Source organism: Cnephaeus nilssonii, assembly GCF_951640355.1.
Source record: "Cnephaeus nilssonii genome assembly, chromosome: 13".
NCBI classification, from domain to species: Eukaryota; Metazoa; Chordata; class Mammalia; order Chiroptera; family Vespertilionidae; genus Cnephaeus; species Cnephaeus nilssonii.
In genome coordinates, this window is record NC_137084.1 from 47,169,778 (window position 1) to 47,190,540 (window position 20,763).

At 49.5% G+C, this 20,763-nt stretch overlaps 1 protein-coding gene across 5 annotated transcripts in view; it reads left to right on the forward strand.

Annotated features, from left to right (window-relative positions):
- Positions 1-20,763, forward strand: part of USP35 (ubiquitin specific peptidase 35) — a 67,532-nt gene that overhangs the window by 42,336 nt on the left and 4,433 nt on the right. For all 5 annotated transcript variants that reach the window (XR_013814377.1, XM_079787598.1, XM_079787599.1 and 2 more), the window contains 6 exons: positions 826-955; positions 1,369-1,470; positions 3,006-3,164; positions 6,863-7,056; positions 19,504-19,597; positions 20,431-20,537. Coding sequence is in view for 4 of the 5 variants with exons in the window: in XM_079787598.1 (XP_079643724.1) it covers positions 826-955; positions 1,369-1,470; positions 3,006-3,164; positions 6,863-7,056; positions 19,504-19,597; positions 20,431-20,537 (786 nt within the window). In the remaining variant the exon portion in view is untranslated. The remainder of the gene's footprint in view (positions 1-825; positions 956-1,368; positions 1,471-3,005; positions 3,165-6,862; positions 7,057-19,503; positions 19,598-20,430; positions 20,538-20,763) is intronic.

Sequence of the window (20,763 nt, forward strand, 5' to 3'; positions counted from 1 at the left end):
GCTCTACCACTTCTTGTCTGTGTGACTGTGGGCAAGTTACTCAGTTTCTCTGTGCTCTGGCTTCCTCATCTATAAACCATAGAATAACTGAACCCATCTTATAGGGTTGTTTTGAGGATTAAATGAGATAAAATCAGGTAATGCATATCAAGTGCCTAGAATCTGTTATTACCGTAGTTACTGTTACTTTGTTTTCACATTGTTCTACCTCTCTGTAGTACATGCTATGATTATAAAAATAGTAATAGTGACATTTTCCTGGAAACCTACTAGGTGGCAGCGTTATGCTCAGTGTGCACAGATACTGTGTTATGGGAGTCAGATGGGTTGACACATGTAAGGCAGATAGAGCAGTGCCTGATGCAGAGTGAATACTATATAAATGTTTGCTATTATCTCTTTTAATCCATACAACCCTGTTGTTGGTAGGCATTGTCCCCATTTTACAGAGGACGAAACTGAGGCTGAGAGAGTAAGTGACTTGCTCTAGTTCACAAGCCATGGTTTGCTGGAGCTAGAGCTTCTGGCCCTGGGGCCAGTGCCCCTCCTGCCATTGGGCTCCAGGGTCCAGGCAGAGGCAACCCATCATGTATGGGGGTGAGGTTTGGGGTGCTGAGAGGGCCAGGCTCCCCTCCAGCTGGGCTGGGAGCCCCAGTCTCTGTCCTGGGCTCGTTTGCTTGTTCATCCCACATAGCCCAGGGCTGCCCTGTGTAGGGTGAGTGAGTCATTGTGGGGCCTCAAGACATTGTGGCAAGTTCCCCGGCCGCCACCACCCAGGCATTTGGGCCTCCCTGGTCCCTGTGTCACTGTCATTCCCCTCACCAGGATGATCGACTGGGTGTCCTGGCCCTTGGGGAAGAACATTGACAAGTGGATCATTGCACTGCTGAAGGGCCTGGCTGCTGTTAAGAAGTTCAGCATCTTGATTGAGGTTTCACTCGCCAAAATTGAGAAGGTTGGTGGGCCCCTGTCCTGGCCCCTGCTCATGTCCCTTCCTGCTAGTGTCTTGGCAGGGGCCTTGCCGGTCTGAGAGGCAGAGCACTGGGGCTCCCACCCAAGCCCTCTGTGACCTGGGACAATTCACTGCCCCTCTCTGAGCCTCAGGTTCCCCATCCTTTCCTCTGACTGCTCACTCAAGCACGTATACGTTACTTTTGGTGTGTCTCTCCATCCATCCACCAGATAGCTAGCTATCTTGCTGTCCAGTTCACCGTCTGTCTGTCCACCCCGTGAGTGCCTCCCTGTTCTTGCTCTGGCATGGGTCTGCTGCTTCAACTTTGGGGTCTCTGATCCCCCTCAGGCCTGTGGCTGCACTTGGTCTGGGGTGTCCCAGGCCTGGGGGACTCCTGACAAGGGACTCTCTTCCAGGTTTTCTCCAAGCTTCTGTACCCCATTGTCCGGGGAGCCGCCTTGTCCATCCTCAAGTACATGCTCCTGACCTTCCAGCACTCCCACGAGGCCTTCCACCTGGTAAGGGCCATCGCCGCTGCGTCCTGCATCGGTCTGGCCAGAGGCCAGACAATTGTCTCTGCTGGGGGTCAAGGGGGTCAGCGCTTGAAGCCCCAGCCTTTGAAGGTCTGGATATTAGGACTGGATGGGACTTGAGACCCCAATTTACAGATAGGGAACTGAGACCAGAGGACTTTTATGGCCTTCCCATGAGCCCCTAGGAAAGGGACAAGCCTAGAATGGTCACAGCTGATGTTCCCTGGGTAACAGCTGTGTGCCAGTCACAGTGCTAAAGGCAGTACATATGTGCGCTCACTTAACTCCTGGAACAGCCCCAAGAAAGAGGTTCTGTCATTTCTCCACTCTTCAGCTGAGGAAACTGAAGGTTACGGAGGTTAAGTCCCTTCCCAGACACAGCTGGTGAGCAGTGCAGGGCAGATCCTAGCCCAGTGGGTCTGACCCCTGACCCAGTGCCCTTTCTGTACCCTGTTGCCTGCCAGCACCCAGGTGGCCTGGCCTCCAGCTCAGGGCCCTTTCTGCTGGCTTCCGGGCCCTTCCTTGGGAAGGACAGCCTGTGGCCCGGGCGCGGCCTTCCCCTGCCTCCTCCTGTGGATCTGCAGCTGGGCCCGTAGATTCGGATGGTCCCCATTTGCTGCAATGGGAGAAGCAGAACCAGGGTTGGGTGCGTGGGGTTGAGTCCCAGCTCTGCTCTTTGCCAGATGTGACCTCGGGTCAGGCACTTACCTCTCACAGCCTGAACAGAGGTGACCCCCAGGATGGTGGGAGAGGGTTAGATGAGGTGACATTTGCCAAGAGCCTGCCACATTCTAGGGACTTGACAGATGTTGGTTTCTTTTCATCCCTTTCCTGGGCTCCCCTGCTCCCAGTTCGTGGCCTGACTCTGTCCATCTCTAGGACATTCTGGTGTAGCACCTCCATGGGTTGGAAAGTTAACACTCTGTAGCACAGAAGGGAGAAATGGGCTTGGGATTCAGACAGACCTGATCCAGACATCAGCTTCTTCTGTAACCCCCGGTGAAGTCCCCGGCAATTGTATAACCTCTCTGACTTCAACTTATTCATCTAGAAAGTGGGGACAGTAATCACTGCCACATAAAATCACTGTGAGGACGAAGTGCTTGACAAGAGTGTTTGGTGAAAGAATGATGGTGTTTGTCCCGAGGTGGCCGCGCAGGCTCTGTCAGGCTGTCCACACGCTGTCCACTCTGCAGCCCCAGCACCACCCCTGGGTGGGCAGAGAAGCCATGGTCACTCAGGCCTTTGGGCAGGTCAGTTGGCTGAGGCTTAACAGCCAGGGCTTGGGCTCAGGCTTCCCCTCAACTGTGAGGAGGGGATTATTGATCCCATTTTATGGCTGAAGAGACTGAGGCAGGGTATCCACCGATCTTGTAAGGGGGGGGTCACCTATGTGCAGAGCTCAGAGCCCCATGTGTGGTAAGGGGGACAGTGGTCAGGTGGGTGTGATCAGCAGTGAGCAGCATCCTGCCTCAGGTGGGTAAACTGGTGCTGAGCCTGACCCCCCTCTGCTCTCACAGCTCCTTCCTCACATCCCCCCCATGGTGACCTCTCTGCTCAAGGAGGACTCCAACTCGGGGACCAGCTGCCTGGAGCAGCTGGCAGAGCTGGTCCACTGCATGGTGTTCCGGTTCCCGGGCTTCCCGGACCTATATGAGCCCGTCATGGAGGCCATCAAGGTGAGTGACAATCCCCCACTGCTCCCGCACTCCACTTTGACAAGAGTGTCACTTTGTGCCTTGCTCAGGTTGGTGACCACCCCCATCAATTGGTTCCTGGCTGTCTCCCATCACCTCCCCGGCCCATTTGTGCTTCAGGCACATTGAGCAATCTTCTCTCAAGATTGCTCTGAGTCTATTCATATGCCCTTCTCTCTAACTATAAACTCTTCCTTGTTCTTCCTGAATAGCTCCTACATATCCTTTAAGGCTTTGCTTAAGTATTCACCTCTTTCAGGAAGCCCTCCCTGATAACTCTCAATATCTTCCTGAGGTTAGCCCCACCAGGTCAGGTCAGGGTCTCTCTGGGCCCCCACAGTCCTGGACATTGCTCTGTCACACATTGTCACTGTCTGTCTCCCCCACCAGACCATAAGCACTCCAGAGCAGGTATTGTTTACAATTGTTCACATGACTTTATTGATGCCCTACTCTGTACCCCACACAAACTGGGAACCGGGGACACAGCCATGAGTCAGTGCCATTGAGAAGCTTTTAGCCTGGGGGGTCGTGTGACAAACTTCTATAAAAGTAGCTCTGATCTAAGCAGCTTATGAAAACCTCTGAGGGTCAGCCAGGAGCAGGGAGAAGCCAGAGGGTGGAAAGGCCTCCAGTCAGAGGAAGAGCTGGGCTGACATTAGAGGCAGGAACTCACTCCAGGCAGCCCGACGCAAGCTCAGAGTATCTCTAAAATCTATTTTACTTTAAAGATTCAAGTATGTATTTTATAATTACACTAGAGGCCGGATGCATGAAATTCGTGCACGGACGGAGGGTTCCCTCAGCCCAGCCTGCACCCTCTCCAATTGGGGACCCCTTGGGGGATGTCCACAGGGATCGGGCCTAAACTGGCAGTCGGACATCCCTCTCACAATCTGGGATTGCTGGCTCCTAACTGCTCACCTGCCTGCCTGCCTGATCACCCCTAACTGCCTCTGCCTGCCAGCCTGATCACCCCTAACTGCCCTCCCCTGCTGGCCTGGTTGCCTCTAACCACCTCTGCCTGCCTGCCTGATTGCCCCTAACTGCCATCCCCTGCCTGCCTGGTTGCCCCCAACTGCCCTCTCCTGCTGGCCTGATCTTGTCCCCAATTGCCCTCCTCTACAGGCCTGATCTTGCCCCCAACTGCCCTCCTCTGCTGGCCAATTTGGTTCTGATTGGTCTGTTTCTATGCCAGTCAGCGTCAGAAGCTCCGCATCCTAGGCAGCCATTGGCTCTCCACAGCACCCACATTTGGTTCTGATTGGTTGGTGTCTATGCCAGTCAGCATCAGAAGCTCCGCCTCCTAGGCAACCATTGGTTCTTCACAGCACCCACATTTGGTTCTGATTGGTCGGTTCCTATGCCAGTCAGTGTCTCTGGGCCTATCAACGGGGCCTGATCAGAAAGGCAGGGCTGATCAGCAGCCCCTGTGGAGGCCTGGAGAGAAATGGAGGCGTGGCTGCTGGCCAGACTGGGAGAGAAAGAGAGAGGCAAGTGCTGATCAAAAGCTGCCACAGAGGCAACGGATCAGTCCCTCCTTCTCTCTTCAGGCCTCTCTCTGGCCCTGATTTGCAGCCCCCTCAGCAGTCAGTGCTGGGGCACCACACCTGCAGTGGAAGCAGTCAGCGCTGGGTTGCCATGAAGGACTGACTTCCGGTTGGTCGAGTCTTGGTCGTTACTGGTCATTAGGACCCAGGGTTTTTATATATTAGGATTTGTTTTTACACAAAAACGGGTTTTTCTTGAATATTAGAGAATGTAGCTCCAGGAAGATGTGCTACTTTTATATGATGATGGCTTTGAATAGCCCCTGGTACAAGCTAGTTGGTACCAACCAAATCTGCATGATATTATTGTTTATAAGATTCTTTCACATGTGTTCTATGAGTACACCCTTCTTTCTATATAGGCTCCTTTATAAATACATTCTGGAAAGTTCTCTGGCACAGACAGTTGTATCAGGTCATGGCAGTTTCTTCAGGAGATGTGGTCCTTGCTAAGGGAGCTATCATATGTAAATTTCTGGGAACATTAGGAGCTTGAGAGTTACCAGTATTTGGAAGTTCTTGTTTTATTTTCCTCAGAGGACAACGTTACCATCTTTGGGGAAATGACATTGAATGTTTTGTTTTCTTGTGTGGCTGTTTTTGCATCGTCTGTGTGCATGTGTGAGCATGCATGGGGTTCTGATTACCTGCTTTTTTGTTCCTATTTGTGTTGTGTGTGGAGTGGGGATTGGATAGGGGATATAGGAAGAAAAAAGTATGGACTAAGAGAGACCAAACTGGGCCCATATCTTCTTATTTCACCTCTAGCAGCTCCTACATTTTAAAATCATCTGTGAGAGGTGACTGACTAATCTGATAAATGACATGATAAGTGATCCTGACAAATGACTGAGCAGGAGTGTTGAACCAGTACTTGAGCCCGACCTGCTGCAGTGGCCACAGGATGCACGCTCCAGAGCCACGTGCTTTCAGTGCTAAGCTGGTTTGGAGCTCTGGGGCCCTGTATCTAGGGACTGTGCTCAGGGTCTGGAAATAAGAGCAGGGCTAGAGGAACTCTAATGAATGCTGCTTTTATCTCCTACGTAACTCTACATTTTGCTTAGGTGTTTTTCTTTAAAACACATCATTATTAGAACCAGTGCTTGGTAGCCTTCTTTTAGATGCAGCTGTTTAATATGAAGAAGGGTAATGAGTGGGAAAGCTTGCTAATATCTTGCCTGTGACCAAGGACCCATCTCAGACCCCGGGATCCTCCTGCCGTCCTGACTGTAGGATCAAGGTCCAGGGGGGTGACTTAATCCAGAAAAGAGGACTCTGCAAACCTAAAAGTGGACAGTGAGGCAGGAGCATCACTGTGTGTGAGCACTGTGAGAGTCTAGAGTGCCAGACGCACACCAGGTAGGAGTAACCTCACTTGACAGGAAACTGACTGAGAGAAACTCACTGCCACGGCCAGACAGCTAGTGAGGACAAGAGGCAGGACAAGGATTGAGATTTTTGACAAGGCGGGATCTGGCCTGTGGGCCCGTGTTGTCATTGCTCAGAGTCTGTCATACCCTCGGCTCTTCTAAGAAAGTACAGATTTTTCACTTACTTCTTGCATATCCCTGGAAAACTCTTGTTTTGTTTATTTTTGTTAATCCTCACATGATCTTTTTTTCCATAGATTTTTAGAGAGAGTGGAAGGGAGGGGGAGAGACAGAGAGAAACATCAATGTGAGAGAGATACATTGATTGGTTGCCTCCTGCATGCGCCCCGACTGGTGCCGGGGATCAAGCCTGCAACAGAGGTACATGCCCTTGACTGGAATCGAACCCGAGACCCTTCAGTATGCAGGTCGACACCTTAACCACTGAGCCAAACCAGTTAGGGCTTCCTGGAAAATTCTTTATCTGAGTCGTTTTCTCATGTATTAAATGGGGATTTTACCACCTTCTTAAGGCAGCTGTGACATGAAAGATCATGTAGAAAGCCCCTACGTCAAGGTGAGACCCTAGAATAAGTTTGAAAGCAGGAGGCTGTTCATACACATCTCTAGACCATACTGTGTGTGGGGCCGTATGCTTGGGTGGGTGTGGGGTAGGCTGTAGTCCGAGGCTTCCCAGAGGAGGTGATATTTTTAGAGCTGACCCTGGTGCCCACTCTCCTGCCGCCTTGTTCCTCCCCAGGACCTCCATGTTCCCAACGAGGACCGCATCAAGCAGCTGCTGGGGCAGGATGCCTGGACCTCGCAGAAGAGCGAGCTGGCTGGCTTCTACCCTCGGCTCATGGCCAAGTCAGACACGGGCAAGATTGGTTTAATCAATCTGGGCAACACATGCTACGTGAATAGCATCCTTCAGGCCTTGTTCATGGCTTCTGAGTAGGTGCTGCTTTCGAATTCCCTGTCTGTTCCTGCTTCTCTCATTTGTTCTCCTGGGCGTGTGAGGATGAGGATGAGGATGAGGATGAGGGTAAGGATGGGGGTTGGAGGAGGTGAGTCCTGTTTTGCATTTTTGTCATAATTGGTTGAGGACTGTGGATACATGGAGGACAGGTGAGGGGCCCAGAGGTCTCCAGGCCACTGCCAAAGCCTTAGGTCGAGACTAGGTGGGAGCTGGAGGTGGGGCTCCGGGGGTGGGGCTGCAGTGGGAAGGGTTCTGCTCTGGGTTGGTGGGCACCACTGACTTCTCCTAGATTCCATGGGTAGATTGTGTCTTATTAGACGCCCTCTCTACCACCCTTTACTCAAACAAAATCTTGATTACCAGTGGCTACCTATCCAACTTATGGCTTACTTAAAATTACTCAGAGTTTCAGCCACAGAAATAGATCTTTGTCCCCCCTCCAATTTCCTCTTTTTGTTGTGTGTGTTAAAATGCACATAACGTAAAATTTACCATCGTAGACTTTTTTAAATTCAGTGGTATAAAGGCATTCACATTGTTGTGCAACCATCACCACCATTCATCCCCATAACTGTTCATTTTGTAAATCTGAAACTCTATACCTATTAAACAATAACTTTCCATATTTCCATTTTCCCCTCCCCCAGCCACCATTTTATTTTCTGTCACTGATTTTTGTCTCTATTCTAAGTATCTCATATAAGTGGAATCATACAGTATTTGTCTTTTTGTGATTGGGTTATTTCGCTTAGCAGATGTCTTCAAGGTACTTCCATATTGCAGAATTTCTTTCCTTTTAAAGGATGAATAATATTCTGTTGTATGTATAAGCCACATTTCGGTAATCTGATCATTGGTCAATGCACACTAGAGTTGCTTCCATGGCTTAGCTGTTGTGAATATGATGCTATGAACCTGGGTGTACAAATATTTCTTCGAGACCCTGATATTTTTTTTTTGAGACCCTGATTTTGATTCTTTTGATTATATACCCAGAAGTGGAATTGCTGGGTCATAAAGTAAGAATATTAACTTTTTGAGGAACCTCTATACTGTTTTCCACTGTGGCCACACCATTTTACCTTCTCACCAGCAGTGCACAGGGTTCCAGTTTCTCCACATCCTTGCCATCACTTGTTTTCTGTTTTTTTGTTTGTTTATTTTTGATAATAGCCATCATATGGTGAGGTGGTATCGTCGTAGTTTTGATTTGCATTTCCCTAATGATTAATTCTGTTGAACATCTTTTCATTTATTTACAGGCCATTTGTATATTTTCTTTAGAGAAATGTCTATTCAAGTCCATTGCCCATTTTTGAGTTGGGTTGTTTATTTATTTTTTGTTGAGTTTTGGAGTTCTTTGCATATTCTGGATATTAATCCCTTACCAGTTACATGATTTGAAAAGTTGCCTTTTTACTCTGTGGAGAGTGTTTTTCTTTTTGCTATTGAAAGAAGTTGCTTTTACTTATTATTGTTTATTAAGATACTAGAGGCCTGGTGCATGGCATTCATGCACTGAGGGTGGTCCCTCGCAGTCCGGGACCCCTTTCGGGATATCTGCCTGCCGCTTAGTCAGACATCCCTCTCGCAGTCCGGGGCCCCTCACTCCTTACTGCCCACCTGCAGCAGAGGCGGGAGAGGCTCCTGCCACCACCGCTGTGCTCACTAGCCATGAGCCCAGCTTCTGGCTGAGTGGCACTCCCCCTGTGGGAGCAAACTGACCACCAGGGGGCAGCTCCTGCATTGAGCATCTGCCCCTTGGTGGTCAATGAGTGTCATAGCGACCGGTCGTTTCTCCATTCGGTCAATTTGCATATTAGCCTTTTATTATATAGGATAATTGATATTAATATATTAATTTCAGATGTACAACATGATTGGATATGTATATTTTACTAAATGATCACCACAATAAGCCTAGTTAACATCCATCACCACACGTAGTTACAAATTTTTTTCTTGTGATGAAAACTTTTAAGATTTACTCTTAGCAGCTTTCAAATATACAATGCAGTATCATTAACTGTAGTCACCATGCTCTGTGTTACATCCCCAGGACTTATTTATTTTATAATTGGAAGTTTGTACCTTTGGACCCCCTTCACCTAATTTTCCCACTCACCACTATTCACCTCTACAACCAACAATTTGTTCTCTGAATCTATGAGTGTGTGTGTGTGTGTGTGTGTGTGTTTTGAGATTCCACATATAAATTTGATTATACAGTATTTGTCTTTTTCTGTCTGATTTATTTCACTTAACATAATGCCCTCCAGGTTCATTCAGTTGTCACAAATGATGAATTTTCTTCTTTTTCATGGCTGAATAATATTCCATTACATAGGTTGTCCCCCCCAAAAATGTATACACACACTTTGAATAATTATAAAGGCAGTGTTTATTAAAATACATTTCATTTTCAAAATTAAGCTATCAGCTGCTAAAAGTGTATACATTTTGGGGGGACACCCTGTGTGTGTGTGTGTGTGTGTGTGTGTGTGTGTGTGTACATATCTCACAGTTTTCTTTATCCATTCATCTCTCAGTGGACACTTAGGTTGTTTCCATATCTTGGCTATTATCAATACTGCTACAATGAACTTGGGGTGTATATATTTTTTCAAGTTAGTGTTTTTGTTTTCTTTGGATAAAAACTCAGAAGTGGAATTGCTGGAACATATAGTAGTTCTGTTTTTAATTTCTCGAGGAACATCCATACTGTTTTCCATGGTGGCTGCACTAATTACATTCCCACCAACAGTGCATAGAGGTTCCCTTTTATCCACATCCTCACCAGTACATTTCTTGTCTTTTTGATAATAGCCATTCTAGTAAGTATGAGGTGATATCTCATTGTGGTTTTTATTTGCATTTCCCTGATGATATAGAGCACCTGTACATGTCCCTGTTGGCCATATGTATGTCTTCTTTGGAAAAATGTCTGTTCAGATCTCCTGCATATTTTTAAATCAATTATGTTTTTGCTCTCGAGTTGTATGGGTTCTCTATATACTTTGGCTATTAACTAACCCCTTATCAGATATATGATGTGGCAAATGTTTTCTCTCATTCATAGGTTGCATTTTCATTTCGTTGATGTGCAGAAACATTTTAGTTTAATATAGCTCTAATTGTTGGTTTTGCTTTCGTTGCCTTTGCTTTTGGTGTCAGATCCAAAAACATCATCGCCAGGACCAATGCCAAGGAGCTTAGAGCCGATGTTTTCATATAGGAGTTAAATATTTTCAGTCTTACATTCAATTCTTAATCCGTTTTGAGTTGATATTTGTATATGGTGTAAGATAATGGTCCAGTTTCTTTTGCATATAGCTGTCTAGTTTTTCCAACACCATTTATTGAAAAGAATGTCCTTTCCTCATTGAATATTCTGGCTCTTTTGTTGCATATTAATTGAACAGATATGAATGGGTTTATTTCTGGACACTTTTCTGTTTCATTGATTTGTGTGTATGTTTTTATGCTACTACCATACTGTTTTAATTACTATAACTATGTAATATAGTTTAAAATCAGGAAGCATAATGCCTCCAGCTTTGTTCTTCTTTCTCAAGTTTCATTGGCTATTCAGGGTCTTTGTGATTCCATACAAATTTCAGGATCACTATTTTTATTTCTGTGAGAAATGCCACTTGAATTTTGATAGGGATTTCCTTGAATCTGTGGTTTGCTTTGGGTAGTATGGATATTTTAAAAATGTTAATTTTTTTCTATCCATGAGCACAGTATATCCACCCATTTAATTGTATCTTCTTCAGTTTCTTTCTTCAGTGTCTTATAGTTTCCAAGTGTAGGTCTTTTACCTCCTTGGTAAATTGATTCCTAGGTATTTTATTTATTTATTTAATTTATTTTTTATTTTTTAAAATTTCTTTATTGATTAAGTTATTACATATGTGTCCTTATCCCCCCGTTACCCCCTATCCCCCCCACTCATACCCTCACCCCCCTGTTTAATTTATTTTTTGATGCAATTGTAAATGGGATTATTTCTTTTTTAAAAAAATATATTTTTATTCATTTCAGAGACAAAGGGAGAGGGATAGAGAGATAGAAACATCAATGATGAGAGAGAATCATTGATCAGCTGCCTCCTGCACACCCCCTACTGGGAATCAAGCCTGCAACCCAGGCATGTGCCCTTGGCCAGAATCGAACCTGGGGCCCTTCAGTCCTCAGGCCGATGCTCTATCCACTGAGCCAAACCGGCTAGGGCGGGATTATTTCTTAATTTCTTTCTGGTAGTTTGTCATTTGGTGTATAAAATTGCACCAAATTTCTGAATATTAATTTTGTATCCTGCTACGTTACTGAATTCATGTGTCAGTTCTAATAGTTTTAATATTTTTTTGTGTGTGGAGCTTTAGAGTTCTCTATATAGTAGTATGTCATCCTATATAATATGCAAATTGACCCTAACAGCAGAACTACCAGTTGATATGATGCACACTGACCACCGGGGGACAGATGCTCAACGCAGGAGCTGCCCCCTGGTGGTCAGTGCGCTTCCACAGGGGAAGCTGTGCTCAGCCACAGCCAGGCTGATGGCTGCGAATGCAGCAGTGGGTGGCAGGAGGCTCTCCCGCCTCCTCTGCAGCACTAAGGATGTCCGACTGTGGCTTAGGCCCGCAGAAGACATCCTTTTCTTGTTCCTGATCTTAAAATGCTTTTAGTTTTTCCCTGTTGAGTTTTTTCCCTGTTGATGTTAGATGTGGGCTTGTCATATATGGCTGTTATTATGTTGAGGTATGCTTCCTCTATTCCCACTTTGCCATGAGTTTTTATCATAAATGGGTGCTGGATTTTGTGAAATGCTTTTTCTGTACCTAATAGGATCATATGGTTTTTATCCTTCATTTTGTTTGTGGTATATCACATTAATTGATTTGTGGATATTGAACCAACCTTTCATTCCAGGAATAATTCCCACTTGATCATGGTGTATAATCTTTTTAATGTATTGCTTTATATCAGGGGTCCTCAAACTTTTTAAACGGGGGGGCAGTTCACTGTCCCCCAGACCATTGGAGGGCCGGACTATAGTTTAAAAAAAACTATGAACAAATTCCTATGCACACTGCACATATCTTATTTTGAAGTAAAAAAACATTTTTTTTTCTTTCCATTTGCATGAAATATTTTTCTCTCCCTTTACTTTCAATCTTTTGATCTGAAGGGGGTCTCTTGTGGGCAGCATATTATATTTTTATCCATTCAGCCACCCTATGTCTTTTGATTGGCACATTTAGTCCATTACATTTAAAGTAATATTGGTAGGTATGTAGTTACTGCCATTTTATTATTTATACTTCTGATCTTTTTTTTTTTTCCTTTTTAAAAAAGTCCCTTTATTATTTCTTGTAATATTTGTTTGGTGGTGATGAACTCCTTTAATTTTTTTCATGTCTGGGAAGCTCTTTATCTATCCTTCAGTTTTAAATGATAGCCTTGTTGAATAGAGGAATCTTGTTTGTAGATCCTTGCTTTTCATCACTCTGAATATTTTGTGCCATTCCCTTCTGGCCTGCAAAGTTTCTGTTGAGAAATCAGCTAACAGTCATATGGGTGCTCCCTTGTAGGTAACTAACTGCTTTTCTCTCACTACTTCTAAGATTCTCTCTTTGTCTTTAACCCTTGGCATTTTAATTATGATGTGTCTTGATGGGGCCTCTTTGGGTTCATCTTGTTTGGGACTCTATACTTCCTGGACTTGTGTTCAAGTTTTCTTTGTTCTCTCCTTTGCTGGTGCCCCTATTTTGGGAATGTTGTTACATTCAATAAGTTCCCAGAGGTCCCTTAAACTATTCTCATTTATTAAAAAACTAGTGGCCCAGTGCACGAAATTTGTGCACATTAAAAGGGGATTAATTAGAGGAAATATTTTAATATTGCTATTTGCCTTTTCTCTATAATAGAAGTGTGAGAGATGAAAGAAAATTAGTAAAATGTATATGAAAATCTTCCTCCTGTCAGAGTCTGGGGCGCACCATGGGACCCAGAGTCAAGTCCCTGCCCACCCACATGCACCTTAAAATTGCGCAAGACCCAGACCCGGCCGGCCCCACCCCCATTGGGCTATATCCAGACCTGGCCGGTCCCATCCTTGTCAAGCCCTGCCGGGGGGGGGGGGGGTGTGCAGCCTCAGGTCCCCTGGCCTGGCACTGGGGTAGGAGGCGTGACCTGAGGTCCCCCAGCCTGGGCCAGGGTCCCCTGTCAAGCCCTGCCGGGCGGGGGGCATAGGCTCAGCTCCCCTGGCCCGTCACCGGGAGGGGGTTGCAGCCTGAGGTCCCCTGTCAAGCCCCACTGGGTGGGGGGCACGGCCTGAGGTCCCCCGGCCTGGTGCCAGGGTGGGGGGAGCAGCCTGAGGTCCCCTGGCCCAGCTCTGGGGCAGGGGGCTCACCTTGAGCTCCCCTGTCAAGCCCCGTGGGGCGGGGGGGGGGGGGCACGGCCTTAGGTCCCATGGCCTGGCACCAGGGCGGGGTGTGTGGTCTCAGGTCCCCTTGCCCAGTGCCGGGGTGGGAGGTGCGGCCTCAGGTCCTTTGGCCTGGTGCCAGGGCAGGGGGCGCGGCCTGAGGTTTCCTGTCAAGTCCCGCTGGGCGGGGGGCATGGCCTGAGGTCTCCCATTAAGGCCCGCCAGGACAGGGGGCGCGGCCTGAGGTCCCCCGTCAGCCCCACTGGGCGGGGATCATGGCCTGAGGTCCCCCGTCAAGCCCTGCTGGGTGGGGGGCATGGCCTGAGGTCCCCTGTCAAGCCCCACTGGAGCGGGGTGGGGTGGGGTGGGGGGCGCAGCCTCAGGTCCCTGCTGATTGCTCATTAAGGCTCATTACCCGAACTCGGCCTCCACTGTGGGTGCAGCCATGTTGTGTTACGGAAACCCCGCCTCCGCTATCTTTGTGGCGGAGTGATGGTCAACTTGCATATTCATTCTTTATTATATAGGATTATTTTTTCTTTTTGTTGTTCTGATTGGGTGTTTTCTACTCCTTCTACTCCCTTATCTTCCAAATTGCTGATTCTGTCCTCTGCTTCAACTAATCTGTTGATTCCCTCTAATGTATTTTTCATTTCAGTTATTGTATTCTTTCTTTCTGATTCTTTTTAATGTTTTCTATCTTCATTTTTGTTTCCTCTTTGTTAAAGTTCTCAATGAGTTCATCTACTCTTCCCATAAATTCATTGAGCATCTTATAACCAGTGTTTGAACTCTGCATTTGGTAGATTGCTTGTCTCCATTTTGTTTAGCTCTTTTTCTGGAGTTTTATCCTATTCTTTCTTTGGGACATGTTTCTTTGTCTCCTCCTTTTGTCTCACTCCCTGTGCTTGTCTATGTATTAGGTAGATCTGCTATATCTTCTGGTCTTAGCAGAGTGGCCTTATGTAGTTGGTGTCCTGTGGGACCCCGTGGCTCAGTCTCCCTGGTCACCTGTGCCAGGAGCTCCAGGGGTGCCCTTGTGTGGGCTGTGCCCTTCGGTTGTAGTTGAGTCTTGATTGCTGTTGGGCGGTCAGTGGGAGGGATTTACCCTTAGGATGATTGGCTGTGAGGACTACAGAGGTTCAGCTGTTGTGCAGGGGCTTACCCCATCAGGTGGGATTCACTTTAGTGGGGCTCTGGTGCCTGCTGAGTCCGCACTTTGGATGTGTTGTTTGTGGAGCTTGCTGGGGGGCTTTTCTGTGGTCAGAAGCTGGCCACCAGGTGTGTTGGTTTTGGGGCTTCTTGGAAGGGGCTCTGGTACAGGCCAAATTCAGCCACTGCTTGTGCCTGGTCCGGAGATACCTGGTGGGAGCTACAAGGTGATTTGCAGATGGTTGCTGCCTGTGTTGGGCTTGCAGGTGCCTCAGAGAAGCTAAGTTGTGAACTGAGGCTGGCTGCCACTACTGCTGGCTTTGGGGCCACTTAGCAAGAGGTATGTTAGGGGTTTGTGGACCTTTGAGATATTTTAGGAAAGTCTGCAGCACAAGTGGAGAAAGGCTATTTGTGTGGAGAAGTGGCTGGAAGAGGTTTGAGTGGAGTGTTCTAGTTGGGTGAGGCAGGGACTCAGGGAATCACCAGGGCAGGGCAAATGGCATTAGCTCAGTTAATGGAGATCTCAGATTTGATGCCTGCTTGTGCCTGCCAGCAGTGCATGGGGGCTCAACAAAGGGACAGTGGCATCTGCTGGCACTTTTTAAATCTATACTAATAAAAGCCTAGGTGGTGTCTCGCCCTCGCATCATCACAAGATGGCTGTCCCCATGTCGTCACAAGATGACCACCACAAGATGGCCAGCGGGGCTTAATGGGGAACCTCAGGCCGCGACCTCAGGCCATGTCCCACGCCCGGTGGAGCTTGGGGGTGACCAGGTCGGCAGGGGAGGGCAGTTGGGGGTGATCGGGCCAGCAGGGGAGCAGTTAGGCATCAATCAGGCCAACAGGGGAGCAGTTAGGGGCAATCAGCAGGCAGGCAGGCGAGCGGTTGGGATCGGGCCTAAACTGGCAGTCGGACATCCCCCGAGTGGTCCCATATTGGAGAGGGTGCTGGTTGGGCTGAGGAACACCCCTCCATGAATTTCGTGCACCGGGCCTCTAGTATCCTATCTAATAAAGAGGAAATATGCAAATTGACCATCACGCCATAACAAAGATGGCTGCGCCCACAGTGGAGGCAGGGATTTCGTAACACAAGATAGCTGCACCAACAGCAGAGGCGGGGATCCCATAACACAAGATGGCTATGCCCACAGCAGAGGCCGAGTTCCTGTAATGAGCCTTAACGAGCAATCAGCAGAGACCTGAGGCTGCGTGGTGCTGGGCTGAGGCAGGGGACCTGACGCTGCGCCCCCCTGCCTGGTGGGGCTTGACAGGGGACCTCAGGCTGTACCCCCTGCCCCGGCGCCTGGCCGGGGGAATCTCAGGCCGTGCCCCCCTCCCCCGGCGCCTGGCCGGGGGACCTCAGGCTGTGCCCCCCGCCCAGCAGGGCTTGACAGGGAACCTCAGGCCACATCCCATGCCTGGCAGAGCTTGACGGGGGACCTCAGGCCATGCCCCCCCACCTGGCAGGGCTTGATGGGGGACCTCAGGCTGTGCCCCCACCCAGTGGGGCTTGACAGGGGATCTCTGGGCACACCCCCCACCTGCCAGGGCTTGACGGGGGACCTCAGGCCACGCCCTCCGCTTGTGGGGCTTGACAGGGGGCCTCAGGCCATGCCCCCTCCTGCAGGGCTTGACTGGGGACCTCAAGGCACATCCCCCACCCTGGCCCGAGGACCTGAGGCTGCGCCCCCTGCCTGGGGGTGGCTTGACAGGGGACCTCAAGGTACCCCCCCCGCCCTGGCACCGGGCCAGGTGACCTGAGGCCGTGCCCCCCCCCTACCCGACAGGGCTTGATGGGTGTGGGTCTGGCTGGGTCTGGATCTAGCCCAATGGGGGTGGGGCCGGCCGGGTCTGGGTCTGGGTCTCACGCGATTTCAAGGCGCATGTGGGTGGGCGGGGACTTGACTCTGGTTCCCATGGTGCGCCCCAGACTCTGACAGGAGGAAGATTTTCATATACATTTTACTAATTTTCTTTCATCTCTGACACTTCTATTATAGAGAAAGGGCAAATAGCCATATTAAAATATTCCCTCTAATTAATTCCCTTTTAATGTGCAAGAATTTTGTGCACCAGGCCACTAGTGTGTGTGTGTGTGTGTGTGTGTGTGTGTGTGTGTGTGTGTGTATTTATTGATTTCAGAAAGGAAAGGAGAGTGAGAGTGAGATAGAAACATCCATGATGAGAGAGAATCATCAATTGGGCTACCTCCCACATGCCCCACACTGGGGATCGAGCCCACAACCAGGGCATGTGCCCTTGACCAAAATCGAACCCGGGACCCTTCAGTCAGCAGGCCGACTGATACTCCATCCACTGAGCCAAACCAGCCAGGGCTCTGCTGGCACTTCTGGCCCCAGTGAGCTGCCCTGCCCCGTGCCTCTCCAGCCCTTGCCCTGAAGCTAGTCAGTTCAGCTCCTCCCCATGTGTTCCTGGTGCTTTTCTAGCTGATGCCCCAGCACTGGAGCTCAGAGCGAGTGAATCTAAGTTTGTGAGCAGGCCCTTTAAAAAGTTGCCTGGGACTCCAGTCACCCTATCCCTGCTGGTTTTCACAGCCAGAAGTTATGGGGACTTCTCTTCCTGGCACTGGAACCCTGGGCTGGAATCCTGGTGTGGTTCTAGAAGCCCTTGCTCCTCAGGGGTCCCTACACAGCTGAGAGATCTCTCCTGTTTCTTAACCCCCACATGTGGGTGTGGGACCAGCCCATTTTGCATCTCCACCCCTTCCATCTGTCTCGACGTGGCTGCTGCTTTCTGTCCTTAGTTGTAGGAGTTCAGTTCATCTAGTCTTTGGGCGGTTCTCAATAGAATGTTTAATTTTTGAGAAACTGCTGAACTGACATTCAGAGGGGCTGCACCATCTTGCATTCCCAGGGACAGTAAATGGGTTCCTGTTGCCCTGCCTCCTTCCCAGCGTTGGTTGTCAGTGTTCTGGGTTTTGGGCACTCTAATAGGTGTGTCTTGTTTTCGTTTGCATTTCCCTGATGACATATGGTGGAGTAACATGTACTTACTTGCCATCTGTATATCTACTTTGGTCAGATGTCTGCGAAGATGTTTAGCCCATTTTTTAAAATATATTTTATTGATTTTATTACAGAGAGGAAGAGAGGGATAGAGAGTTAGAAACATCGATCAGCTGCCTCTTGCACACCCCCTACTGGGGATGTGCCCGCAACCAAGGTACATGCCCTTGACCGGAATCGAACCTGGGACCTTTCAGTCCGCAGGCCAACGCTCTATCCACTGAGCCAAACCGGTTTCGGCTAGCCCATTTTTTTAATCAATTTTTTTTTCATACTGTTGAATGTTAGGAGTTCTTTGTATATTTTGGATAACAGTCCTTTATCAGATGTGTCTTTTGCAAGTGTATTCTCCCAGTCTCTGCCCTGTCTTCTGATTCTCTTGATACTGCCTTTTACAGAGCAGAAGTTTTAAATTTGAATGAAATCCAGCTTAGCAATTATTTCTGTTATGCATCATGTCTATTGTATCTAAAAAGGCATTGGCATACCCAAGGTCATCTAGGTTTTCACCCAGGATTTTGGTAATTTTGTTTTATATTTAGCTCTGTGATCCACTCAGAGTTTATTTCTGTGATCGGTGTAAGGTGTCTAGATTCATTCTTTTGCATGTGGACGTCCAGGTGCTCCAGTTCCATTTGTTGACGAGACTGACTTTGCTCCATTCTGCTGCCTTTGCTCCGTTGTCAGTGATCAGTGAGTCTGTGTGTGGGCTCTCCAGCCTGTTCCGTTGACTTATTAAAATATTCTTTTGCCAACACCACACTTGGACCTCGTTAGTAAAACTCACAGTGTACCAGTCAGTCAGCTTTGCTTCGGGCTCTATGGTACGGCCTCCAGTCGGTTTGTTCTGAATGTTGGGTCCAGTAGGAGGAGGTTGGATCTCTCGGACTTGCTAACGGGCTGCTGCTGCTGTGCTCTCCAACTGCCTGCCCAACTAGTTTTATTATTATTTTTTAAATTCCCAGCCTCTGCAGACCATTACTTTTGCAAAATGTAAAAAAAGTGGCTTATCAGAAAAATGGTCCTTAAGGTCACAGCAAGTAAATCACACGTTTCTGAGCGCTGAGCTTCCGAACTGACCTTGTGGCAGGTGCCCAGTGGAGCCCACTCTGGGTGCTCTGCTCTGCACAGTGGGCTCAGATGGGAGAGGTGCCTGGTCTTTCTGCCCAGAGCTGCTTGTGAGGACAGGAGCAAGGCTGGGCCGGGGCCTCCCACTGGTCTAGGGAATAGGGTTGTTAGGAGGCTCTCCTTCCCGGCCCCCATAGGATCAGACCCGTCACCTGGAGCCTGTGTGCCCTTGCAGAGTCCTCTTCTCTCAGCATGCTCCTCATGCTGCCCCTGCCCCCCTCACTTAACGGCAGGAGTGGTCTGAGGGGCAGCGGCAGGGGCCCTGGCAAGGGGCTTTGAGAGCGGACTTGGAGGGCTGAGGCTGGAGCAAGGTCTGCTGCTCTCAGTGGGTGTGAACACCGTTTCCCAGGCAAGCAGGACAAGGTGTGAGTGGCTGGCGAGGATACGGGCATGGACCCTGGAGTGTGCCGCAGAGCCTGGGACCATAGGATGGAGGACATTCAAATCTCCGAGTCTTGGCGTCATGGGCTTTCAGAAGGGACATCAGGGGTCACCTCATTGTCCAACCCGAGTTGTTCACCTGCTCCTCCTCCCCTGCCCCCGGCCCAGACTTGGGCTACAAGTGTCTCTTCTGCCTTTAAGCCCGGGGCGGGGGGCGGGGCGGGCTCTGGGTCGCCTGCGGGATGGGCGAGGATAGGCCCCTCGGCTTACCCGGGTGCTCCCGCTTTGTTTGGAAGCTTCAGACACTGTGTGCTCCGTTTGACTGAGAACAACTCACAGCCCTTGATGACCAAGCTGCAGTGGCTCTTCGCCTTCCTGGAGCACAGCCAGGTGAGGGCAGGGGAGCTGGGGCGCGGTGGAGAGGAGGCTGCGTCTGACACCCCTCCCTTCCCCAAGACCTGCCTGCATCTGGCTATGAGCCCCCACTTCCTGGTGTAGGAGCCCCAGCCCGGGCTGGCCTGTGTTCACGGCCAAAGCCCCTGATGCTGACTCAGCGCCCTCACCTGGCCGGAGCGGAGGTGCCTCCTTCAGGCCTGCTCTGTGCTGGGTGCCAGCAGCGCATTCTCCCGTCCGCGATTCCGCCCGATGCTCAGGGGTTGTTTGTCCATCTGCTGCCCTGTTTGAGCACTCACATTGCCAGGGACCCTGAGGACCATATTTATTTTGTCCACTGTCTCTTTCCCTCATGGACCAGGCGTTATGCAAGGCCTGTGTGGGGGTAGGGAGATGAGCAAGCAACAGTCCCTCCCTCTGGGAGCTCATGGTGGGGGTGGGGGTGGGCGGGGGAGATGAACCTGCAGACAGCAGGGGCAGTACTTGGACAGAGGGCTCATGGAGCAGGTGCATCTGAGACTGGGACTCCAGCTAAGCTTGTGACAGGTGTGCTGGGCAGGGGAAATGGCAGCGAAAAGGGGCCTGGAGAGAAAGTCTGAGGAATCCCAGGGAAGAGCAGATGCCTCGAGGATTGCTCATATCTGTGAAGCTGACGCCCTGCTCCAGGCTGTGTGGACTTAGTGGGAGGGGAAGGGTCGGGGATGGACTAGGAGGGGAGCCCTTCAGTGAGGAGCCCGGGAAGTGGGGGAACAGAGTTCCCAGCATGCTGTGGAGCAGGTTGGTGAGCAGCCTGCTGCTCCTGACCCTGCCTTTCCCTACCTTGGTCCTAGCGGCCTGCCATTTCCCCAGAGAACTTCCTCTCTGCATCCTGGACACCCTGGTTCAGCCCCGGCGCCCAGCAGGACTGCTCAGAGTACCTGAAGTACCTGCTGGATCGGTAAGGGGGGCTAGGCCTGGGGGAGCCCGCCCCTCCATGCTGCATTGCGCTTAGGAAGGGTCCAAGAAGTGTGCTTGGGGACTGGGGCTGTGTGAGGGGAGCTTGGGAGATGCTGACCTGTAGCGTGACCTGGGAGTGTTGTGCATGTATACCACTGCGCTGTGCTCACCTGAGTGTGCACGTGTGTGTTTGTCACAGGTCTTGGGGTGTGTGCACATACACATGT